The following is a 26,378-nucleotide window of genomic DNA, read 5'->3' on the forward strand; positions in this document are numbered from 1 at the left end:
AATTGATAGAATAAACACACAAAGATCATTACGTCAGTGAAAAATAGAAGAAGATTAATTAAAAGGAAAATGAGAGAGAGAAAAAAATATGAGGAATAGGAAAGCTGAGAAAATATACGAAAATGAAAGAAATGAATAAGGAAGTACAGAAAATATGAAATAAAAAAATAAATTCTGATAGATAAATGAATAAAATGCAGAAATATAAAAGCGGAAAACGAGCAGAAGACAGAGACCACAAGAGGAAGGAGAGGAAGACAGAGGGCGAGAAGAGACAAACACGAGAATGGCGTGAGAAAAAGAAGAAAAAAAGGGGGAGTGACAGACGGACAGCCAGACAGACAAGGACATCGGTGATAAGCAGTGACCAGAGAAGGAGGGCGCCCTGACACACACTGCAGGAGGATGGTAGAGGAATAAAAAAAAAAAGAAGTGATTCTTGGGTAGGCATGCACGAATCTTACTTTGGTTTATTTATTTTTTTTTTTTGTGTGTGTGTTTGTTATGATTTGATGTCCTTCCCCTCCCCCCACCAGGCTGTACTTAGCAACACGTGACATTGTTCCTAGCCTCCAATGTTAGTTTGATTTGATATGGGTGTTTTAATTTTATTGCATTTAATTGATACGTGAATGCTTTGGTAATGTAATTTGTGGTTAGGGCGTGCCTGCCTGAAGATTGAGAGTGAGGTAATACATACATACTTATTTTAAATGGACTTGTTAATTTGCTACCAATGATGTAATGAATTGAGGCAGGTTAACGTCTTTAGTGTTATGACGCATTTTCATATTCATTCTGGTGACTATTTAGCGATTTCATACAGCTTCAGAAACTCAGGTGGGCTTTAAAAATAGTGAAGGTTTTGGCCATTAATTTTCTTAATGTCAATAAAATCGTCTGATCTTATCCAAACTCATGATAAAAATTCGTTCCAGTACTGAAGGGGTTAAGTTGAGGTAAAGACTTGTAATATTGATAGTAAAGTGACACAGACTGGAGTGAATCAGTAATGTGATCAAGTAAAGGTTATGCAAGTCGAGGTTAAGATCATGTGGTATTTTGAGAGTAAAGTGACATTCATACTAACAGGATATGATGGATTAGGAGTCAGTGATGAAGCTTGAGGTGAAGATGATGATAAGGTAAAATGAAATAGTTAAGTAAATATAAAGAAAAATATTTCTGTTGTAGAGTGAAATAAACAAAAAAAAAAGTAATCCTGTTTTATCACCACCATTGCAGACCAACACCTATACGCCACCACCACCACCATGCTGACCATTGCCTTCTACGGGGACTGGCCACATCTGGTGCTGCCCCAGGACTCTGACCAGACAGTAGAAGACATCCTGGTGGCAGCGGCTCGTGTCCTGGGCATCAGTCCCCTGTGCCGCCACCTGTTTGGCCTCAGGAACTGCAGCAATAGGCTCTGGGTCAGTCTGGGCCGTGCCGTGGAGAGGCTGCCGGCCAACCCCACGCTGGAATTTCGTCTACGTTTCAAGCCGTTCACCCTTGACAGACTCAAGGGTCTTGATCGCTGTGCCTTTGACTATCTCTTTCACCAGGTGTGTGTGTGTGTGTGTGTGTGTGTGTGTGTGTGTGTGTGTGTATGTTTCATTTTTTGTTGTGTTGTGTTTATGTAGCTGTTTTTTTCCTTAATCTACCTATTTATTTGTTTTATTTTTTTCCATTTATTTTTTTTGTTTTGTTTTTAGGGTGCTAATGATGCAATTTTTTTTTCTGTTTGTGTCTGTTTGTTTGTTGGTTTATCTGTCTGTTTGCCTTTTCTGTCTATATATCTATTTATTTGTGTGTCTGTCATTCTTCCAAGTATTCATTTATCTTTGTCATTTTTATCTGTTTACCTAACCTCAGCTCATCTTATCTAACCTTACCTAACCTTACCTTACCTTACCTTACCTTACCTTACCTAACCTTACCTTACCTTACCTTACCTTACCTTACCTTACCTTACCTCACCTCACCTCACCGCACCTCACCTCACCTCACCTCACTTCACCTCACCTAACAAAGACTGATGGAGGTCTTTGGTGCAGGTACGGGCAGACTTCCTGGCAGGGGAGATACCAGAGCTTATCAAACACCCTGAGGATGGTTTGGGCCTGGTAGTGACTGATGTTCTGCTCCACCTCCTCAACAACCCTGGTTAGTGAGTGTGTGTTTACCTAGTCATATTCACCTAGTTGTATTTACCTAGTTGTCTTTACCTATAGTTGTGGTTTATAGCAGGGGAGTAATCTTGTAGTATCCTTTATCCAGTTTCTCTTAAAAGCTTGGGTAGTTTTGGCATTCACAGTTTCTGCGCTAAGCTTGTTCCATTTGCTCACAATTCTATGAGGAAAGCTATACTTCTTAATGTCTCTTTTGACAGTTTTCTTTCTTTAATTTCATGCTATGTTGCCTTGTATTCCGTGTTTTTGAAGTCAATAGTGTGTGTATGTGTGTGTGTATATATATGTGTGTGTGTGTGTGTGTGTGTGTGTGTGTGTGTGTGTGTGTGTGTGTGTGTGATGTACCATCTGTAACTATCATATTATTTCTGTCTCATATTTGTCAATATTTCGCTTTACAGGTTTTGCATTTGTCATGTTTAAAGGTTTTAGAAATGTGTATATTTTTAATCCTCAGTCTATTTATTTATTTTTTTATTAATGTGGCAATGTTTACTTAATATCATCCTAATAACTCATTATCTATCCATCTATCTATTTATTTACTCATTCCTGTCCATCTATGTGTGTGTGTGTGTGTATGTATGTGTGTGTGTGTGTTTTTGTGTGTGCCATAGGGAGAAAGGTTGGTGATGGATTCACACGTATCAGTGTGCAGGTGGCAGTGCTACCTTCTAGTGGTGTCACGTAGATTTAGGTGCCTAGCGGGTAGAGCTTCTACCAGCAAAACAAGACCAACACACTGATCTTGTCCAACTGCTAGTGGCTTTGTATACATTGTGAAGTCATGCAAGAAGGTTTGAACATGTGTCCAGAAACAGAGAAGATGTTGGAGATAGTGAGGGACAAACAACATGTCTGGGAGCTGAGATGTAAGTTATACAGGAAAAAAAGCCTCCTTAGAAGAACTTTTAATAAGGTTGCTGCCACTCTCCAAGGACTGTTTCTGTCTCTGAAGTCTCTTGTTAAAGGTGAGGATTGAACAGCTGTGGCGATTTAATTTGACTGTAATTGTGGATAGTCTTCTAGAGAAGACATGGTGTTGGGTAGCTGTTTGTTTACATTTATTTCCCACAAACCATCCAATACTTCGCAGCCACCATCTGTGGATGTGCTCTGGCTTGGGGGGCTCTTTGGATACTTTTATGAGGGGTGATCAAAAAGTAATGACAGTGAGACCATATATTTTCACAGTACAGAGGTAAATCCAAATAGTAGCCTACATTCCTTCAAAGTACTCCCCTCCTGCCTGTATACAGCATTCCATCCTCCTTCGTCATTTTATGAAGCAATCACGGTACTCAGAAACCGATATACCTCATAGCTCTGAATTGACTGCTTGTGCCAGATCTTGTATATGATGAAACAGCTTCCCTGTGATTGGCTTTTGGAAACAACCAAAAATCACAGGGAGCAAGGTCCGGCGAGTAGGGTGGTTGGGGAGAAGTGTGATCCCCTGCTGCTCCAGGAACTGCACAGTGAGGCAAGCTTTGTGGGGGGGCAGCAAAGGCACGATTGGCGACAGGTTGGTGCAGACTTGGCCTGATGTCCCAAGACTCAAGGAAGGATGTGGTCATTGTAGTACTGGGCTGTGATAGTTGAGTGTTGAGGCATTAGATCCACACACATTGGTCCTTGAGAATTGAAGATGTTGAAAAGGCGCTTCCTGCTGCAAAATCTTTCCTCCGAAATCTGAGGTCGAGGCTCTGCATCACTCAGCCACACCATGTTAGACTACTTGTCTCTGGTGGTGAAGAAGGAAATTCAACACTCATCTCTGGTAGCAACATCTGAGAATCATTTCAGATCATTTAGCTCGAATTCAGCCAGTCATAGATGACAAATCCGCACCCGTTCGCTCTTCTGCTCTTCTGTAAGCAAATGAGGTATCCATTGAGCACACTTCTTCCTCAGCCCTAAGTGTTCATGCATGGTGCCATGTGCACTCCCATAACTGACGCCAAGCTCCAAGGATAAGAATCGAAGAGTAACCGTTGAATCTTCATCAATGATGGAACGTGCACAGACCATTGTTGCTTTGGTCACAGATGTCCGAGGGCAGCCAGGACGATGATCATCTTCTAGCTGAATTTTTCCGGCTGTGAAAGCTCGAATCCAGCGGGAAACAGTTTCCAGTGATGGAGTTGACTCAGGAAAATCTTGCAATAATTCCCCTCTGATCTCCGTTGCTTTTTCCCAAGTTTCCACCTTGTGAAAGTATAGAATCTGCAACCTTCTTTAAAAAAATCCATGTTTCCAGTTATAGGCACAAACCAACAATGACGCAATCGCACAGCGCAGCGAAAAAATGTAACCCAGACAAACAGCAACAAGCTCAAACACATTACAACAGGCAATACTTGTTGCTCCTCGCTCCCCTCCCTCCCAGCATTATTTTCTGATCATCCCTCGTAATGAGTAGCATTGCCATCGGCATATTGACATTTGTGAACCCACCTTTATCCATCAATTTATTTGTGTGTATGCATGTGTGCAGGGAGAAAGATTAGAGTCATGATGCTATGGCCAAAGAACCTTCACTATCTATTTGCTTATTCATCAATCTATTTGTGTGTATGTGTGTGTGTGCAGGGAGGAAGGTTGGCGACATAGACCTGAAGAGCTTCATGCCTCGGGAACTGAATGGCATGGCTAACAGACTCAACGTGAAGAGGAACGCAGAGAAGCTTGTGGAGACGTGTCAGAACAGAGAGGCCAGCTTTGTGCGGGAGCGATATCTCTTCAAGGTGAGGGTGGCGGGCTCTTTCTTGTGGCTCTAGGATTCCTTGGGCTTCTCTCAGGCTTTATGGTTTGTGGTGGTGGTGGTGGTGGTTTATGTGATATGAGTGGTTTGTAATGTGGTTAAGTTATTAGTGTGTGTGTGTGTAGGTGTGTGTGAAAGAATTGTAGCCGAGGCATTATAGAGAGAGTGACAGAGTACATATATGATGCTGGTGTGTATATCTATCTTACCTTTGTGTATAAACTTCAATGTGCAAGTCTATCTGTTCCTATATTCTACTGATTATTTCCATTGTAACTGCTCTTCTGATCTTGCTAACTGCTTGCATCCCGACCAGCAACTCTCTTAATAAGAAAAAAAAACAAAAAAACTCTTCCATGTCTCAACTCATAAGGCCATATTCAGAAATGTCTTGCTCTCTCACTGTGACAATTTTTCAAGTCCCCAGAGACAACTAGTAGGATTTTCATGACAGTTTTTCCATATGATAAACTAAAAATCTTGCTAATCCATTACCAGAACCACGAAAATACCCTTAAAAACATGAGTATCTTCATATGGAGCCTTTGAAAATAGTTGTCATGGGAGAACAAAGCATTTTTTAATATGGGTCTTACTCTGTCACAGCAAAAGTCTATCCAATTCCCTCGACTCAGCCTCACCTGAATCCTCCCTGCACAGGTTGAGGAGAGTCAGTGCGGCTACGGCAGTGAGGAGTACAGTGTGCTGCGTGATGAGGGCGGGGCGGTGCACAGTGCCAGACTCTGCATTGACCCCTACCACCCTGAACACCCCGGCCTGCGCTACAGCCACTCGCCCAGCAAGAAGGCTGTGAGTGTGTATTTACCGAGCTGTATCTACCTAGTTGTGGTTTACGGGAGGGGAGTAATCTCATGGTATCTTGTCTCTGTCATTATCCAGTTTCTTCGTGAAAGCACCGACAGTTTTGTGTGTGTGTGTGTGTGTTTGTGTGTTGGTGATGAGGTTCTGTTGTCTGTTTCTTTGCAGTACTTAACAGTGTTCTTATCTCTGTTTATTGGCTTGCCTCCATGTTTTCACTGCTCATTTTTGACCTTTTCATTTGTATTTCTTCTATAGACTTCCATTTTTCTTGATGTTGTGGAGTGTTTTTTATTTTATTTCTTCAATTACAGTGATCTACCTGGCTGTACAGTTTACCTATAGGTTTTTTTTATTCATATTATTTGCTGGACTTTCTAGTGAGTTTTAACTTCTTCATTAATGTCACACATTTTTACCTTGAGATTTGTGTGTGATTAGATCATTTTGTTTACATTTGGAAGGGTCTATGGAGGTCAGAAGAATAGTGGCCAAAGTTTTCACTATTTTAATCCCTCACATGAGTTTCTGAAGCTGTATGAAATCACCAGAAAGTAAGCAGAATGAATATGGCAATGCATCATGGTACCGAAGAGACTAAGTAATAAAAATCAGTATTATGAAGGATGTATTGAGAGGTGCAGTGAGGATTATATGATTTGTGTATTGAAGCTTGTATCCATCAAACAGAACACTCACGACAACCTAACAAATGACAAATGTGGCTTCTTAATATAGCAAATTGCAGGAAACTTACATAACTGAGCATCTCACTAAATAAAAAATATAGATGTATATATTTCAGGTACACTTTTTTGTAATTTGATGAGAGCAAAGCATTTAAGAACACGCGCACACACACACACACACACACACAGACACACAGACTACAGAGCCACATTGAAGAACACACACACACACACACACACACACACACACACACACACACAGCCACAGTGAGTCACACTGAGCCACACCTACACCCAACAGTCATGGTCCCACCTGTGCTGCATCGAGGACCTGGTGTTTGTGACGACACGCTCCCAGGACCTGACAGTTGAGGTGTCCCGCAAGACTGGCGTGCCGTGTTACTTCAAGCTGTCTACTATGGAGGAGCTGGAGGCAATGGTTGGATGTCTCACTGGGTAACTAGTGTTTTTCCCCTTGTTTTATGTAAGAGGAAGAATCTGGCCAAGGGAAACAAAGATGACTAAACAAATAGGCCAACTTAAATTCCCAGTTCCTGAGCAGTTTCAAAATAGTCAGCGAAAAGAATGAGATAAGTGTATTTAGATCTCCTCCTCCTTAAATGAGTTTAGGAAGATGGAAATACAGAAGCAGAGAGAGAGAGAGAGAGAGAGAGAGAGAGAGAGAGAGAGAGAGATTTTAACATCATGCAACTGAGACAGGAAGTGAGAGAGTGACATACAGGAAGACACAGGAAGAGAACACAGCATTAAAATATTGGAATGTAAAGATATAACAGATTTTTAAAGCCAAAAAGCAAAAAAAAAAGCAAAAATAAAGAAAAGAAATACAGCACCTTTCTTTACACTGATTTCTAAGAGAGAGAGAGAGAGAGAGAGAGAGAGAGATGCACCATATCTGTACCTTACCTGTATCTTCCCTGCAGGTACTACCGTTTGATGTGTACCTGGACCTTTGACCTTTGCCGAGAGCTGTCCACGCCTTCCCTGGTCTTCCTGCGGTCCAGCAAGTGCCACGGACCAATAGGGTGAGAACTAGTATAAGGTGGACCAATGGAGTGTGAGTGGACCAGTGGAGTGAGAGTTGAGTGTGAGTGGACCAGTGGAGTGAGAGTTGAGTGTGAATGGACCAGTGGAGAGTGAAAGTTGAGTGTGAGTGGACCGTGGAGAGTGAGAGTTGAGTGTGAGTGGACCATGGAGAGTGAGAGTTGAGTGTGAGTGGACCATGGAGAGTGAGAGTTGAGTGTGAGTGGACCAGTTAATATTGAAGTCCATTAAGTATCTGAGGAATTGATGTTTTCTTTTTGGAATTGTCTGAGGACTCATTAATACAAGATGGTGTAATTCTCTAGTTTTGTATATTTTTCTCAATTCACACTAAGGACTACATAGGAGGTGCTTAGAGAGAGAGAGAGAGGGAGAGGGTTGAGTGGAGAGCCTTGCAGGCAAGTCTAGTGAGGGACAATGATGATACATGGACACAGAAGAGACTACATAAGAAAAATTATTTTTTTCTCTCCCGTTATTATTATTATCATCCCCTTCAGGAGCATAGTGTCGGCCAGGAAGCTGCAGGAGAAGGGCGGCAGTGAGGTGGGGGTGGGCCTGCTGCGAGAGTCTTCCACTGAGTATGACACATTTCTTCTGGATGTTGTGGTGGAGGCCAACGCACCACCACACTGCTACACCATTCTGCGGCAGGGTGACAATGTGTGTGTCTGTGTGTGTGTGTGTAGCTATATCTGTATCAATAAATTCTTTCCTTTTTCTATCTTCATCTTCACTTCACTTTTATCTTCTCTCTTAGCTATCATCTCCTATTTCATCTTCATAATCCTCTTCTTTCTTTCATTACAAACTTTCATCTTCATTTGTATAATTTTTCCCCTTCCTTTACTATCCCCATCTCAGCTTCATTCCTCAGTCACACTCTTTTCTTACTCTTCCTCTTCCTTCACCCTTCCAGTCTTTCTGTCTTTCATTACCAACTTTTATCTTCATTCTTTTAATCCTCTACTTTCTTTACTATCTCAACTTCATGCTTCAGTCATAGTCTCATTCATTTTCAGTCTTTTTTTTTTTCCACCCTGTTCCAAGTCACACCTTCAATTTTCAGCCTTCCTCTTCCTTCACCTTCCCAGTCACAGCAGGGGTTCTCAAACTTTTAACTCGTCGACCCCCAGTGAGACTTCAAAATTTTCATCGACCCCTAGCTTTAAATTAAAGAAAAAAAATACCAATGTCAAAAGCAATAGTAGTAGTAAGTAGTAGTAGTAGAAGTAGTAGTAGTAGTGGTAGTAGTAAGAAGTAGTAGTAGTAGTAGTAGTAGTAGTAGTAGTAGTAGTAGTAGTAGTAGTAGTAGACATGCAGTACGTATTATAAAATCGTTAAACACAGTATGAAAATATGTCGAAGTGTACGAGTATATGCAACTTAATTCTCAGTGCAACATACCTTTTCCTCCTTCAATGTTGACATCATTAATGTGAAGGATGTGCCTGATGGGCCTCAACAAGGATGCTGATTTTAGGTTGCAGGTTGGTGAGCTTCAGCCGTAGGTCGCCTCGTTCTTCCAAGCTTAGTCTGTTCCTCTGCTTTGTTAAGACTGCATTTGCATGACTGAAACCAGCTTCAACCATGTATGAACTTGGGAAAGCAAGTAAAATGGCTCAACCACTGCACAAAGCTGAGGATATTTAGCAACGTTGTTCTCGTTGATCCAGAATTCACGGAGGCCTTTTCTTCTGAACAAGGCACTTGCTTCCAGGTCCACAGTCATGTCAATGAATTCTTCCTTCAAGTGTAATGGAATGTCTGCATTCCCTATCTCAACATCAAACGGTGTTAGGATCCATTCAGGCACATTCATTTTCTCCAGGTCTTCAAAGCGCACTTTAAAGTCTTCAATTAAATTCTCCAGATGAGTTATGTATGTTTCTAGGTCACCATCAGAAATTTTTTCACTTTGTACCTGTTGTAAGTTTGAAAAATACTGAAAATCTCTACGGGCCAGTGAAGCTCTGAACAAGCCAAGCTTGCCTTGGAATCCCAGTAGAACTGTCCTGGCCTGAATGATGGTAACATCTTTACCCTGCAGGCGTTTTGTGTCTCATTAAATTTAGAATAGAGGTCTGCCAAATAGAAAAGGGCATTTTTGCATTTTTTCAACTCTTCACATAGAGATGAGTCCACGTCTGCCAGGAACTGAAGAGTTGAGCTGTACAAGTCAACAAGTCTTTGTAAGCTGTGACCTCTAGACAGCCACCTTACATCAGTGTGCAGGAGCAATTGGTTAAACATGTCATCATTCTCTTCGCACAGCAGTGCAAACAATCGCGAGTTAAGTGGATGTGCCTTGATTTTGTTAATTGCCCTGATGCACACTTTCAAGGCATCATGCAGTTCACCACTGAGTTTCTTGGCTACAAGATGTTGCCTGTGCAGTACACAGTGTACAGTACGTATATTAGGCACTTTTTCTTTGAGTAGGCTTGCAAATCCTCTGTACCGGCCAATCATTGCTGGTGCACCATCAGTAGCCACTGCAGTAATATTACTGAGAGGTATGTTGTGCTTTTCAAAATACTGCTGCACACATCGTAAAATTGTTTCACCTTTGGCATCAGCTGTGAGATATTTAGCAAACAAAAATTCATCAATTATGTCCTTTTGACTTTGACTGTAATACCTCACATATGCCATGAGAAGATTAGAGCTGCCAAAAGTTGATTCATCAAGTTGTAGAGACAACTTACTATCCTGAAGTTCAGACACCAAGGTTTTTTCAACATTATCTGCCATTTCATCAATTCTTCTTTGCACTGTACTGTTACTTAATGGCAAATTTTTCAAAACAGAGCTAGAATCCTTCTTCATAACAGTTTCTATAACTTCTTTAATGGCTGGGATTATGAGTTCTTCACCAATAGTGTGTGCCTTTCCTTTCTTTGCTTTGTATGAGGCTTTTAAACCTCCTTCAGTATCAGCACTGGCGGGGGCTTTGAAAAAGGTCTTGATACTTGATCGACCCTTGAGTTTTTCTTTCAGTGTCTTGAAATAGTCAAGGTCTTTGTGTTTCTTATCAGAGTGAACTCTTTCAAGGTGGTCCTTCATCTTTGCAGGTTTCATGGCATCATTACTGAAAGTCTTTTCACACAAGAGACATAATGGCATGGTGTCATTGCTTAATGAAGTAATGAATCCATATTTCAAATATTCCTGAGAATACTGGCAGCATTTCTTCTTAGCAGCTACAGCAGCCATTATGTCTATTACACACAATTTTCAATGCGTCACAATAATCAATTCACGGACCAGTTACGGGAGCTAAGAGTACACTGAATGCGAGAGCAGCGAGACAGCGAGATGTGTGGGTGGGGCGGGGTGGGGCGGGGAATACGCTCGCTCACTCAGTACAGGACAGAGACAGGAATGCTTCCTGTACGGACCCTGGTACGGGCAGTAGAGGTGCGAGACAAGGAAGATTGGTTGAATGTAGTGTTGCCAGCACTGCTAAAATTTCCTATTGTTTGAAATCAATAAATTATGTTTTTTTTTTTTTATTTAATGGTGCCCGATATTCTTCAGATGTTTACAAATTATAATCTGGGATTTCTAGTCGGGGGCTTCAAAGGTCCCTTCGACTCCAGCAGTACCATTTACTGACTCTTCGATTATTCATCGACCCCCTTTCGACCCCCTGGATATTCATCGACCCCTTGGATGGTCCCATCGACCCCTGGGGGTCGATATCGACCACTTTGAGAACCCCTGTTTTTTGCAATCCTTCTTCCCTTCGTCATCTTCATCTCAACTTCATCTGTCAGTCACACCCTCTTCATCATGACATTGACAGATATAGACTTTCACTTTGATGTGTTTAAAACTTTGAACTGCTTGCATGTTGTTCTTTGTACCAGCTTCAGTTATTCCATCTTGGTCTTCCTCTTGCTTTCCTTTCCTTTACTGTTCCTTTTTAAATTCTCTTTTCTTTCTCTTCTCGTGGGCCAAAGAATTTCAGCTATCTTTCAATGCTCTTGTCATCTCTCTTCTCTCTTACTATTTCCATTGCTACTTCTTGTCTCTTTTTCTAATAATTAATAATGTTTCTTATGTAGTTTTAGTGCTCCTGTTGCCAAATTGATTACCAATGAAATCTTGGCCATCTTTCAATGCTCTCATCTTTGTTCTCTCCAACTATTTCCACTGCTACTTCTCATCTCTTGTTCTAGCAATTAATGGTATTTCCTTTGTAGTTTTAGTGTTCCTGTTGTCAAGAAGGTTACCAATAAAATTACAGCTGTCTTTCAATGTTCTCATCTCAGTTCTCTCCCACTATTTCTATTGCTTCTTCTTTTTTTTAACAATTAACCTTATTTCTTAAGTAGTTTTAGTGTTCTTGTTGTGAAAAAGGTTACTTATGAAATTTTGGCTATCTTTCAGTGTTCTTATCTCTCTTCTCTCCTATTTCCACTGTTACTTCTTGTCTTTTCTAACAATTAAAGGTAGTTCTTATGTAGTTTTAGTGTTCCTGTTGTCTGTAAGGTAACCAATCATCTTTATAGTCTGTGATGTGTCCACTGTATAATTCCTAAACAAGACCACACCAAGGAGTTAGCATTACTAAGGGTAAAGCCTCTCAACCTTCACCCTGCTCCCCCCACAGGTCCCCAAGCTGCACAGTATTGAGGACACTGAACGCTACCTGGCCGTGGTGAACCAGTTTGCCTTTGTGACGTGTGACTGTGTGGTGGCTGTGCAGGGCATCACTCTCAGCCCCCTTGCCCTGGTGATGGAGTACCTGCCCCTGGGACCCCTCGACAAGTATCTGCAGGAGCACCACACATCTTTGAAGGAGGTGAAGTGATGGTGGTGGTTGTGGTGATGGTGAGATACTTTGGCTTGTATTATCCGAGGTTTCAGTGTCACATTTAGATTAGTTAATTAGGCTTTCAAGGGTGTTTTTGTGATTCCAGTGATATTTTAACCCCTTCAATACTGTGACGCCTATGTGGGCGTCATGAAGCCCCAGTAACAAATACGGTGATGCCTACGTAGACATCATATTTCTTTTCTGAGCTTTCTTCAGTTCAGTTGTCCCGTATAGTGTGTTGGATACCAACTACACACGCTGTATGCTGTCCTTGAAATCCTAGTGCTCCTCCCACCATCCTTGTCTCCACCAATCACTAAAGATAAACTACATGCGTCCGACCTTGTGTCTAAAATTACCCAATGGCATAGACTGTTCCCATCTCTCTCTCTCTCTCTCTCTCTCTCTCTCTCTCTCTCTCTCTCTCTCTCTCTCTCTCTCTCTCTCTCTCTCTCTCTCTCTCTCTCTCTCTCTCTCTCTCTCTCTCCTCTCCTCTCTCTCCTCCTCCTCTCCTCCTCTCGAAAGATAAGCTACATGCGTCTCACTTGTGTCTAAAATATTAGCAAATGTCACACTCTCTCTCTCTCTCTCTCTCTCTCTCTTTCTTTTTCTCCGAAAAGAGAAGCGTCTACTTTTCTCTTTGAAGGTGATATAGTGACTAAAAAATAGCAGCATAATACACAAAGACGACAAGTATGACAAGCTTGCACGAGTTTCTCGTGCTCGGGCGCGCGGCACTACCACCCGTATATCATACAGGCAGGCTTTTTTAACATCCGGCGCGAAGGGGTTAATGAGGATCTCTTTAAAGGTCCTACTGAAAGCTATCAATATTTTCAAAGGTGTTTTCATGATTCCAGTGATAGTTTGACAAGGATCCTTCACTTCTTGAATGGTTGTGTTAGTGGAAGTGTGGTATCTTGAGAAACCTTACCTTACTCTTCCATTAAGTTCTGTAACCAGTGACAGCTTACCTAATGAACCATAACACAGTGGACCTTTTATTTTTATTTTCTATTCATTGAGCTTTCTTTATTTTTAGTTCTTTTTGTTGTTCTAGACCAGTACCCCTCTTGCATAACATCCCCACCTTTGATTAACCCTACAAGCACCACCTGACACCCTCCACCCATCTGTCTCTCAGGTGGACTTGGTGGAGGCAGCGACCCACCTTGCCCGGGCGCTGTGGTACCTCAACGTGGAGGACATCCACCACAACAACATCCGCTGCCACAACATAATGGTGGTGGAGCACACTGACCGGAGCTTCAAGGTGTGCTGGTGGCTGTGTGTGTGTGTATATATATGAGAGAGAGAGAGAGAGAGGCAGATTGATAAGCACAAATGCAGAATAAGAAACACTAAAACACTATAAAAACAAATACAATCCTTTCCAGTCACACACACACACACACACACACACACACACACACACACACACACACACACACACACACACACACACACACACACACACACACACACACACACACACACACACACACACACACACACACAGCCCCAGCAAACAGATAAGACAGCACAGTGACCTCCCATGACCAGGTGAAGCTGAGTGACCCTGGGCTGGTGAGATACGACCACCGCGACCTGCACTGGATCCCCAGAGAGTACCACATCCAGCCGCCCCTCGCCCTGCACGACCCTACCACCGACATCTGGGCCTTTAGTACCACACTTTGGCAGATCTTCTCCCTCGGAGCAACACCACTACCAGGTGAGGCAGGGCTGGGAGAACTACTACTACTACTGCTACTTCTACTACAATTTCTTGTGTGCTAAATTGACTTCTTTTACTTCAGGTGCTGACATGGAAGAGGTTCGGAACTTGTATGCCACAGGGCTCGTTCTGCCACGTCCTGACAGGTGCCCCAATGATCTCTATCAGGTGTGTGTGTGTGTGTTTGTGTGTATGTGGGTGTGTGTGGGTGTGTGTGTTTGTGTGTGTGTATTTTTACTAGTTGTCTTTACCTAGTTGTAGTTTACAGGAGAGGAGTGATTTCATAGTATACTGTCTCTATATCTATATCCAATTTCTTCTTAAAAGCACTGACAGTTTCAACATTCACAGTTTCGTCACTAAACTCGTTCCATTTGTTCACACTTCTATGAGGAATGGTATAATTCTTTTTGTAGCTTTTATAATTTTCTTTCTTTAACTTCATGCTGTGTCCCCTTGTACTCTATGTGTTTAAAGTGAATATAATCTTTAGCCCACATTCTCCATATTTACCATTGTGTGTGTGTGTGTGTGTGTGTGTGTGTGTGTTTGTTTGTTTGTTTGTTTGTGTGTGAATAAGTGCATAGTGCTTTATTTTATGTGCCCTATGTGTGAATATCGAAAGCTGTAGCGAAGGAACATGATAGAAAAAAGAGCTAATCCAGTCTTCCTTTTTGAGTGTTGATGTTGTGGTGATGTGGTGAGGTGATGATGATGTGTCTATGTCCAGGTGATGCTGCGCTGCTGGTCCCCGGATCCCCAGGCCAGGCGCCAACCCCAGGCTGTCATGAGAGATGTGAACCAGATCCTGTACCAGGGTGAGTCTAGGTCCTTCTGGTGGTGGTGGTGTTGGTGGTAGTGGCGATGGTCTTAGTTATGTATAGTCTGTGTGCTCGAAAGTGGCTCCTGAGTTCAAAACATGTAGCTCATTGATGATATTATTGATTTGATGTGAATAATACTTGTTGTCTGTTGATCAATACACTTATCACAAGGACAGCTTATGGTTTTCCTCAAGATTTGACAACCATGCATTCTTCTAGGATCCCATTCAGAGTGAGAGCCAGGAGCCACTTTAGAGTAGATACTCTACTAATGTGAGTTTATTTAATTTCATGTGGTTTTACTTTACAGTAAGCCCCCACACTTGACAAATTAATTAGTCTGGTGAAACTATCGCCAAATGTGAATTTCGCCAAACACGAGTTCTTTATACCATATAAATTACCTAAAAAATGCCTCAATCAGTCTTTGGTCATTGCCATAGTCTCTCTTTTGACTCCTAAAATACCATCTTTTGGGCTAAAATAAAATCTTTTGCTTTCACATATTTAAACACTTGTACAAAACAGACCAATAAACAAGCATTTGTGATGCTTTCCTTGTCTGTATTCCCGTTTTTCCACCCGTTTCCTCGCCCACTTTTGTCCTTACCCCCACCGGTACCACCTGTTGCGATGGTAGAGGCCATGTTGGCAATAAATCACCAGAATTTGTTCCCACACTAGCAGAACAGAGGGTAGCACAAACAAAATGGCTGAAGGGGACTCTCACACTGTGTTCTGATAGGTTTAGAGAGGTCTGATGTCACGGGGGAGCCACGTGGTTCGCCGTGCAACTGCCAGGGTACCTCCAAGTTTGCATTCAAATCGCCAAGCGTGCACTCGGTGGTCTGTGACCACCCGACCGCCAGATATTAATTTCGCCAAGCTGAGATTCACCAAGTGTGGGGTCTTACTGTATATTTTTCTTTTGTTTTTATAGTTATTTCTTGACCATGTTTTGTGTGTTTCTGGTAATGTTTTGTGTTATTTATGGTTCTGCTGCCTCTTGTCTTTTCATGTTTCTCCTTTAGCATAATAATTCTACTGTTTTATCATATTTGTTTTGGTAACTCATGCCATTTTGCATCCCTTTAACATTTTCTCACATTTCTATCATTCCCTTAATAATTCTCACGACTTTGTCTCACTCAGCCTCATTCCCTTTACTAATTGCCATTTTGTCTCCCTTACCATTCATCATTTTTATTCTTTCTCCATTAATAACTTTACTCTATAATCTCTCTTACCATTTATCACATTTGTCATATCTCCTGTATTAGTTTCACCATTTTATCTTCTTTTATCATTCCTTCCTCTAACCCCGCCACCTCCCCTCTCCTCCCTGCAGTGTTCAACTCTCGGCAGAAGCACGCCTACCAGACCATCTACTCAGAGGACACAGAATCTAGACAGCAGAACGGCGAGGCAGAGAGCAGCGTCAAGGTGGCCGAGGAAGACACCACCTCAGTCACCACCCAGCTCACCACCCTGACGTACGCCGATGGCTCCGTGGCGCAGGTCAGGTGAAGGGGGGGTGATGAGGGGATGGGTGGGATTGATGTGTTTCCTGGTTATTTTTCTTTCTTGTTTTCGTATTTCTGTTTGACTTTCTTCTTTGTTTTGTGTTTTTAGTTTTTAATTTGTCTGTTTACTGTTTTATCTTTGTTTTTTTTTGTACTGGCTTTTGTATATCCTTCACAGTTTTTTTTTCTATTTACCTGTGTATTTGCATTTTTTTTATTGTTATTTTTTACTGACTCAATCCCTTCCAGTTTTTTTAATTTGTCAATTCACTTTTTTTTATAGTGACTCCTAGTTCTTCATGCATCTTTTTGTTTTTTATTTTATTTGTCTATTTTTTTTCTTTTTCTAGTGTCTCATAATGCCTCACACCTTTTTTTTGTATTTTTCTATTTTCTCAGTCTTTTTAGTGACTCATTCCTTCCCACAGGTGACCCTCAGCCAGCTGCCGGATCTAATGGTGGATGACCTCATCTCCCTCAACACCCCAGAGTTTCAGCCACTACACATTTACGAGATGGGAACGGCCTTCTCCCTCCCTGTCTCCTCCCAAGCCAGGTGTTTATTATGATTATTATGTATTATCATCATTATCATCTTCACAGTAACCTAATTTTTTACCTCTAGTTATTCTCCTAAGAACCTTTCATTATTATCATTATTATTGTCATTATTATCTTTCCTCACAGTAATTTTTCCCTCTGGTCTTCCTCCTAAGAGCCTCTTATCTCTCTCTCTTCTCCTGCAGGAACGTGAAGCCCCTGGATGTGCTGCTTCAGTTCTCATTGCCGTCGCCTCGCCTGCCGCCCCTCCCCGCCCTCCCCACCAAGCCACTGCACCTTGACAAGTCCGACATCAAGTTTGGCATCAAGATTGGCGAGGTGGGAACTTTGTTTATTTGTTTATTCCTTGTGGATCTTTAACTAATGTGACTTACAGTTTCCTCCATAAGTCCCATCAGTTATGCCTCAGAAAATGCTTTGCCCACCATGACTACATATTTTCCAAGGCCACAGAGATGATTGGTGGGGTTTTCAAGAGTGTTCCTCTAGTGAATAATGTAGAAATCTTGTCACTCTACCTCTAGAACAGTAAAAACACCTTAAAGAACTGTGTAAATTTAATTAAAGGCTTTTGACATAGTGGAGTTGAAGAACAGAAGTGTTGAGAATACGAGCCTCAGTGTCAGCACCTCCACAGGGTAACTACGGGGAGGTGTACCGTGGCCAAATGACGGATGCTCAGGGGCGGCAGGAGACGGTGGCCATCAAGTCCCTGAAGGCTGTGGGGCAGACTGACGACCTTAAGAGGGAGTTCAGGATCATGCAGGTGTGTTAGAGAGAGAGAGAGAGAGAGAGGGGATTTTAACCAGTAATTGCTTAAAGGGCACATGTTGTTGTTAAGTATTCATGTCTCTCTGCACGTTTACTGATTTTTATTGACTCTGATTTGTTTAGTTTATTTATTCATCAATTTATGTAAATGAAGTGCATTTCCTGTGTGTGTTTTGTCTTGTTGTAGTGTACAGGGCCTGAGTTACTTTTATCCCATTTCTTATATCTAGTTTTCCCTTCAGTTAATGTACACTCCATCACTGCCATCTCTCCTTAAATACATCCCAAACACAATATGATGTCTGCAAAGCTCCACTTCTCTTGCATCTCATTCTATCTACATTCAGATCCATCATTTTCTCCCCAGACATTACAAATACCAACTAATCACATCTCATCTTACCTGCATCCAGACTTATTCTAATTTTATCTACATCCAGGCTTACCATTTATCTCCCAACACCTTACAAATACCAGCCAATCACAAGTCACCCCATCTACATCCATACCTCTCATTCTTCTCCCCACACCTTACAAATACCAAGTTATCTCATCTACATCCAGACTCACCATTCATCTCCCAACAAGTACCAGGTAGGCATCCCACACAACAGGTTACAATCACCACACAGTACACAGACTAACATTCTCACTGGCGCTGCAGAAACTGAAGCACCGCAACATAGTGAGGCTGTGTGGACTGGTGGACTCAGACGAGGAGGACATGTATGTGGTGATGGAGTACCTGCCCATGGGTTCCCTCAAGGACTACCTCAAGACCCACCGTGAGCACATCAACAATGCCATGCTACTCAAGTTTGCTGTGGACATTGCTGAGGTGAGACTGAGTGAGTGGAGGGAAAGGTGGGAGTGGGAGAGTATAGGGATAAGAATATAGACAGGAAAAGACTGTAGAGGTAAGAAGAGGGGCAGGAATTGATTTTAGAGGCAAGAAGAGAGATATAGGGATAAGAATATAGACAGGAAAAGACTGTAGAGATAAGAAGAGGGGCAGGAATTGATTCTAGAGGTAAGAAGAGAGATAGGAAGAGATTGTAGAGGCAAGAGGAGGACAGGAAGAGATAGTAGAGGCAAAAAGAGGGGTAGGAAGAGATTTTAGAGGCAAGAAGAGAGGCAGGAAGAGATTGTAGAGGTAAGAAGAGGAGAAGAGATTGTAAAGGCAAAAGGAGCACAGGAAGAGATAGTAGCGGCAAAAAGAGGATCAGGAAGATATTGTAGCAGCAAGAAGAGAGGTAGGAATAGGGAGAGAGAGAAGGAGAGTGAGGAGGAGGAAACTGCTGCAAATTATATAAATGAGGGAAAGAGACTGATGAAAAATTTACCATAGATATATGAATAGATAAGACAAGTGATAGAAGTAACAGATAAAGCAAGGAGAGATTATTGTATAGAGTTAGACAAGCAAGAACAAACACACCACACAGCTATCATTATTATTGACAGTGACAGTAACTCTCTGCCACAGGGGATGGATTACTTGGAACAGTCTCGTGTCATCCACCGGGACTTGGCAGCGCGCAACATCCTCGTGGCCGACCAGCACACCGTCAAGATCACCGACTTTGGGCTGGCGCAAGAACCTAATAAAGGGAACTACTACATCAGGCAGACCAATCGTGCCTTGCCCCTGTCCTGGTGTGTGTGTGTGTGTGTGTGTGTGTGTGTGTGTGTGTGTGTGTACAGTAATACTCCGCTTAACAAACGTTCGTTTAACAAATTTCCAGTTTAACGTACTATATAAAGTTAGACCAAAAGTCCGCATAATGTACAACCACATCCATTTTAGCGAATTTTCTGGGTTTGAATTTACCGGGTGAGGGATCAAACACGGCAGCTTCGCTGTGATTAGCTGGCTCCCCACCTCTGTCTCTAGCACTCCTGGAGCTGGATCCAAGATTCCTTAACAATGTCAGAGCAACCTCTTGCAGCGAAATGGCATCCATGAACGCTTGGAGGGACGGTGACAAGGTTGCTTTCAGGTTGCTCTGAGGTTGCTGGGAACACCACCTTTGGAGGTGGTGTTACTGTCTTCTATATGCATTTATATTCACAAAACAACATTTCTATTAGCTTTTTTACAAACCTTGCCCCAAGAAAGGATTGTTTTGTAATGCATAAAGTGAAATCTTACATGGAATACCAATAAATAAATCAGAGATGAGATGAGCCACAGACAAAGCAGGAGACTTACGGCCACTCGGCCGCTTCTTCTTCTTCTTGTGACCCTTTTGCTTGCGTGTTACTTTCATCATGATGTTCATGTTTCCACTCCTCTATTGCCTGCTATATTGGATATCATATCTTAGTATTCATATACGCTCTTGCCACAAGGATAACCTTGACTCCGTGGCACTGAGTGTTAGTGAATTACTAATGACATACTGCGGTATTTCATTAATAATTCACTGTCATTCAGTGCCATGGAGTCAAGGTTATCCTCATGGCATGAGCGTATATGAATACTAAGAAATGATATCCATTATAGCAGGCAATAGAGGAGTGGAAACAAATATCATGGGGAAAGACAACATGCAGGCTAAAAGGGTCACAAGAAGAAGTGGCCGAGTGGCCGTGAGTCTCCCGTTTCGTCTGTGGCTGATCTCATCTCTGCTTTATTTTTTGGTATTCCATGTAAGATTTCACTTTATGTATTACAAAACAATCCTTTCTTGGGGACAAGGTTTGTAAAAAGCTAATAGAAATGTTATTTTGTGAACATAAATGCGAGAATGTGAGACAATTTGTACGTAGCTTCTCTAACTTCCAATGACTCATATAAAAGTAGTGGTACAACGGTGGTCCAATATGCTGCCAAACGTATATATAATTTTTTTTTTTCTCACCCATGTGGTATGTTGGGGACCAGCCCAGAACACATCCCCCCACTATTTTCATTATTTCCTATGGGAAAATTGCGTCCACTTAACGAATTTTCGCTCTACGAACAGTTTTGACACCCCCTATCCTGTTCGTTAAGCGGAGTATTACTGTATTTATATATTACAAGATTTGAGTCAGGCTCAGTGACCTGTCTCCATATCTATTTTTATCCAACTTTTCCTTAGATTTATGCACATTTTCTGCTGTTACAATTTCTTCATTCAAGCCATTCTAGATGTCCACTGTCCTATGTGAAAAGCTAAACTTTCTAATATTCCTCAGACATTGACTTTTCATGATCTTGGAGTGTCCTCTCGTCTATCTATTTCCATCTTCTGTCAGTGATAACAGGTCTTGTTTGTTTGTGTGTAATTCACTGTTTTCACTGTTTGATCTGCTGCAGTCTCTGACGAGACAGCCAGACGTTACCCTACGAAACGAGCTTAGAGCCCATTATTTCCGATCTTGGGATAGGTCTGAGACCAGGCACACACCACACACCGGGACAACAAGGTCACAACTCCTCGATTTACATCCCGTACCTACTCACTGCTAGGTGAACAGGGCTACGTGAAAGGAAACACACCCAAATATCTCCACCCGGCCGGGGAATCGAACCCCGGTCATCTGGCTTGTGAAGCCAGCGCTCTAACCACTGAGCTACCGGGCCGTGTGTGTGTGTGTGTGTGTGTGTGTGTGTGTGTGTGTGTGTGTGTGTGTGTGTGTGTGTGGATGTCTCACCTCCATCCCACCCACAGGTATGCTATAGAGTGCATCGAGACGGGCAAGTTCTCACACAAGAGTGATGTGTGGTCCTATGGGGTGACCTGCTGGGAGATGTTTACCCGTGGGCAGGAGCCGGATCTTCCCCAGAAGCCTGAGACTCTTATACAGGTGAGTGCAGGTGCCAGTGTTTAAAGAGTCTTAGTAACTTGTGTCTAGCTTTTCCAGTCCAAGTCTCAAAATTGTAACTCTGTTGATGTTCAGACAATCTAGTCAGTGTTGAAATGTGTGAGAATACAGTCCTTAGCATTAAGTTGATGTAGATGACCTTGTACTAAAGTCTGTTCATCCAAAGAATCCAGGATTCTTTGGATGAACGGACTTTAGTAGTGTAACTATATTACAATGTAGTGGTAGTAGTGAATCTCGTGGTAAACAACTGCTCTAAATGTATTAATATAAAAGTACAACAAAACATAGAGCAGTGGGAAGTGAGAGCTGCCAACCAGGAGTTACATGTTCACATCTGAGGCTGGCTTGGCGTGGACTGAGGTGAGGGGGAGCTGTGTGGCTTCCAGATGGTGTGTGACCCTAAGGGAGTGGAGAGGCAGATGAAGCGTCATGTGGGAATGTGGGCATCCTGCCACAATCTGTCTGTCTATACTGGTATAAAGTTATCCTTGTTAAGTTAGTATAAATTTTGTGTTCATGTCAGTACAAACTATCTATCCATTCATGCACTGATGTATGTGTGATGTTGCAGATGCTGAAGATTGGCAAGCGTCTGAACCTGAAGCCACCGTGTCACCCGACTATCTACGCTGAGCTGATCAGGCCGTGCTGGGACCAGGAGCCTGAGGTGCGGCCTAACTTCTCTGCACTCATCCAGCAAGTGAAGGAGCTGCAGGAGGAGGACCTGTGATGACTGTGTGTGTGTGTGTGTGTGTGTGTGTGTGTGTGTGTGTGTGTGTGTGTGTGTGTGTGTGTGTGTGTGGGATTCTGATGTTCACATGTATGTTTTTGTGTCATACAATCACAGATATAATTGCCCATTACTCCAGCAAGTGTTGATCAAGATTCACACAGCTGGCCCATCAGGCGAGACCTCATAGCAACCTTGACCTTCACAGCACCACAGCCTTCACACAGTGACAGGCTTTGTTCTGCATGATGCAAGACAAGTTGTGTGCCATCTTGATCAATTGCCAAATTAATCCAGAATATTTTATCTTTTCACATAATCTGCTTAATAATCGAGCTTCTCCCAAGGTGCAGAGGTTAGTGGAGTTGTTAGTGTAAGAAAATGAGTAGTGGTGGTAACTGACTCCAGTATTTTGACAGTTTATTTTATTCATTCTTTTGCAAGGGAGCTGTCAGAACATTCAGACAGGGAAAAGTATTGCTGCCTTCTAATATTTTCCTGCCAATTCCACCCATTTTTAATTCCATAAGTTTACTAGAGGGAGGGAGAGATGCTGCTTTGTCTCATGTCCGGATGAAGAAATTGCATAATCCCTTCAAAGTAGAGGAAAGTGTGTGAAATTTAGTCCGTCTCTGTGGCAGTCCGTCTGTGTTAGCTTTGGGCATTGAGTACATTGTATCAGTATTTAGCATTGATAAGTTAAGCAGTATTTTGTATTAGCATATTTTCCAGTACACTGCAGATGTGAGCTCTGGGAAAGCCTACAGAGGGTACTTAAGTTTTATCTCTGCTCTGATGTGGGAATATGATTGTATGTGTGTGTGTGTGCGTGCGTTTGTTTGTGTGTGTATTGGTGTGTGTTGAGTGCCCCTCTCTGCATGGATGTCAACTTCATGTGTAGATTGATAGATATCAGAATTATTATTGTTACTTTTTAATTATAGGGTGCACAGTTGTGATGAGCAACTGTGGTTTGTAAAAACATACTGTAGGGGGATGTACTGTGGGTTTGTGGGCTGTGGTGATGTGTGTGTGTGTGTGTGTGTGTGTGTGTGTGTGTGTGTGTGTGTGTGTGTGTGCTGGTTGTAGATGCCTCCTGTCAGCGGTGTTATGGTGGTCTATAAATATACATATAAAATTGAGGGACTTGCCCAAAGGAATACTTCGGTACTCTCTGTAGACTGTTTCCATGTCACTGATTGCCCACTCCTGCTCAGCGCATTGACTCACCAGACCCTTGTTATTCTGAGTTCTATAAGAGAAGGAAGCATAACTCTATTTCACAGTTATGGTTGTCCTTTACCAGAGTATAATAAGAAGGATTATTTGAATGGACAGATGAAAAGAGAGGAGATTGATATTGTCTGGTCTGTGCTGCAGTACTGTTTAAGGAACTAAATAATTAACGTTGCAGTAACACAAAAGGTGCCTGACATGTAAGGGAATGTGGCCGTATTGGCATTACTGTTGAATTGTAATATATTAATTTTTATCAGATATCTGGTTTTATACTGTAAGCAGAGTAAAAGTCTCATTGAAGAAAAAGCTTTAAAGATCATATTAACCCCTTCAGTACTGGGACATATTTCTACCTTGAGGTTTGTGTATGATTAGACCATTTTATTGACATTAGGAAGGGTCTATGGTGGTCAGAAGGTTACTGGCCAGATTCTTAACTTTTTTAATTCCCTCATGTATTTCTGGAGCTGTAGAAAATCGCCAAGTACTAAGCAAACTAAATATGAAAACGCGCCCTGGTACTGAAGGGGTTAAAGACTGGAATGTTACCAAACTTTTGACTACAACTGTATATGACTTGACCAGCCTTGACTCTCTGGCTAACACCACACACAGATCAAAATAGCAAGGGTCTATTACAGCCTTAATATTAAAGACGTTTGCCAAATTCTTAACTTCAGGAAGAAACTAACATAATCTCACGTGGTGTAATTATTAAGCTTGAATCATCACGGTATGCACATCACATATTTACAAAGGTTCTATCTACGCACCACAAAGTACACTATAAGCACCCAGAATCATATGGTTCACAAACCTCGTACTCTGTGATAAGTCCCCTGAAAGTGAAGGGATAATTTTAAGAGGGTGTGTCAGGGAAGGGAGGGATGGTGAATGAGGCATATTCTGAAGGGCAGGTGAAAAATGAGTGTTTGAATGATGAAGTTAGTATTCATTTGTGAGTAGGAAGTCTGCAGGCAGGGCGATATGCTGTGGGCTGTCATGATGAGAGAGAGAGAGAGAGAGTGTGTCATCACACAGCATAAAATAAAGCTTACACTGCAATACAGATTTCTTTACAAACTAGTGAGTAAGTTTGCAGATAAGAGATTGCTGTGGAATAGATGACGGATGTGTGTAGAAGATAAAGTTTATAGCAGGTGTGTGGATGTGTGGAGCTCTGTGGTGTTAGGGTTTGTAGTAAGTTAGCTTGGTGTCTTACTGGAGTAGAATTAATAGAAGGAACATAACAAGAGTGAACTTTAGTGAATTAAAGAGGACCAAGGGATGGGTTGCACCTCTTAAATGGAAGCTATGCTATAAGACAAATGTTAATGGTCTCAAATTAGTGAAGTGAAATGCAATACAGTTAATGTTTAGAAAGAGAGTCATGGGATAATTTTCAGTTCTCTCAAGGCAAGGCTCACTTCTCACTGCATGTTTCACACATCTATCTGGAGACCATGCATTGTCGGTGGTGTTGGCTGTTGCTGCTGTGTAAATGTCAACAGCACTCCAGCATCATGGATGGATATTTAGCAGCCCATTTGACTTTTATGTCATTGAATGACACCACTGATGACACTCTGTCTCCAGATGGACACACCAAACATGTAGTTAGAAGCAAGCCTAAGTAAATTAGTGAAATGGAGAAGTGCCAGACTCACTCATTTTTGTGTTCCCTGGAGAATGAACCAAGAGGTACAAGTAGATGAGGTGATGTAGGAATAGTTAGTAATGTAAAGTACTAAGTTACATGTGGTGAAGTAGGTCTGGCAAAGCACCAATTGTAAGATCTCCAGTTCCTTGCAAGAATGTAGGAAATCATAATACAGTAACTTAAACAGGTCTTTGAGTCAACACACTAAATGAGAATGCTGTGCCAGATTTCATTAATCTTTAGTGTCCCAGGCTGGCGTGGTGCTGTGTTAGTCCTGCCTCCCAACACCTCATGTTCTAGAGAGACTGTCCCTGAGCAGAAAGGCTGGTGCTGTTTTAGTTTCCTTCCACCTGGCCCTGGGTTGTGATATTTCCTGCTGCTGCCTGGTAAGGGATTCCTCCCTGAACAGACAGAGGTGTTTGTTGGTTCACTGTACACACACATTGACTTATCATAATTTGATTTGTGGCTTTTTCACTTAACATACTATTTAATGAAATCGTAAGTAAGAGTATTATTACCATGTGCATAACTATATTTGATGATTAATACCAAGCATGCTCTTCTTATTTGCAAGTATTAATCTGATATAGGTTAATGCATCTTTATTCTGTCAAGTAAAGCTCATGAACACATTTTTGACAAAGCATTTTGCCTTGCAGTAGTTTACCAGCAGTGTATGGTACATCTGTGTGTGTGTACATTCCACTGGTTTGTTGGTGGAGCGAGTTACTTGTTACATTGTTATCTGTTACATACTTTTATATTTCCTTTATTAATAATTCTATTGTACTGCATATTTTTGTGATTCAACTGCAGATTGTTTCATCTATTTTGTGACTTGACTTTATTTCATTTACTTTGTGACTCTACGACTGATTATACTTCATCTATTTTGTGAACTACCAATGCTTTTATTTCACCTATGTTATATACTGGTTATATTTCATGTACTATATTCTGACTCAACCAATGATTATATTTCCTGTATTTTGTGACTACCACTTTGATTAAATGTTATGTATTTTTGTAATTCTACTGTCCAAATTATATTCCATCTATAGTTTATGATCCTGTTGCGTTGATTCACCCATTACTACTGCAAGAGTGTGTGTGTGTGTGTGTGCATCCTGTATAGCTCCTGTATATATACAGATGA

At 41.8% G+C, this 26,378-nt stretch overlaps 3 protein-coding genes across 3 annotated transcripts; 2 read left to right on the top strand and 1 right to left on the bottom strand.

The window, feature by feature from the left end:
- Window positions 1-172: 172 nt before the first annotated feature.
- On the top strand, window positions 173-8,615 carry LOC123501506 (tyrosine-protein kinase JAK2-like; the record flags this gene model as incomplete). The annotated part of the gene is made up of 8 exons (XM_045250361.1): window positions 173-443; window positions 1,246-1,568; window positions 2,061-2,169; window positions 4,788-4,942; window positions 5,620-5,769; window positions 6,769-6,923; window positions 7,412-7,513; window positions 8,033-8,615. Coding segments are annotated over exons 2-8 (1,548 nt in total), but the record flags the coding sequence as incomplete, so codon positions are not given.
- Window positions 8,616-8,828: 213 nt separating this feature from the next.
- On the bottom strand, window positions 8,829-11,250 carry LOC123501554 (SCAN domain-containing protein 3-like). Its single transcript, XM_045250448.1, is given in 3 exon segments — window positions 8,829-9,147; window positions 9,150-9,456; window positions 9,870-11,250. Coding segments are annotated over 3 exon segments (1,368 nt in total). The 5' UTR covers window positions 10,749-11,250; the 3' UTR covers window positions 8,829-8,965.
- An 877-nt stretch (window positions 11,251-12,127) lies between these two features.
- Window positions 12,128-26,290, top strand: LOC123501548 (fibroblast growth factor receptor 4-like). The gene is made up of 13 exons (XM_045250437.1): window positions 12,128-12,342; window positions 13,502-13,630; window positions 13,921-14,092; window positions 14,178-14,263; window positions 14,826-14,913; window positions 16,268-16,437; window positions 16,871-16,998; window positions 17,189-17,321; window positions 17,641-17,769; window positions 18,439-18,612; window positions 19,261-19,430; window positions 21,434-21,569; window positions 22,162-26,290. Exons 1-13 carry the CDS (start codon window positions 12,277-12,279, stop codon window positions 22,318-22,320), a joined length of 1,740 nt encoding a protein of 579 aa, XP_045106372.1. The 5' UTR covers window positions 12,128-12,276; the 3' UTR covers window positions 22,321-26,290.
- Window positions 26,291-26,378: the final 88 nt, after the last annotated feature.

The sequence above is a fragment of the Portunus trituberculatus genome, chromosome 9 (assembly GCF_017591435.1).
Source record: "Portunus trituberculatus isolate SZX2019 chromosome 9, ASM1759143v1, whole genome shotgun sequence".
NCBI lineage: Eukaryota > Metazoa > Arthropoda > Malacostraca > Decapoda > Portunidae > Portunus > Portunus trituberculatus.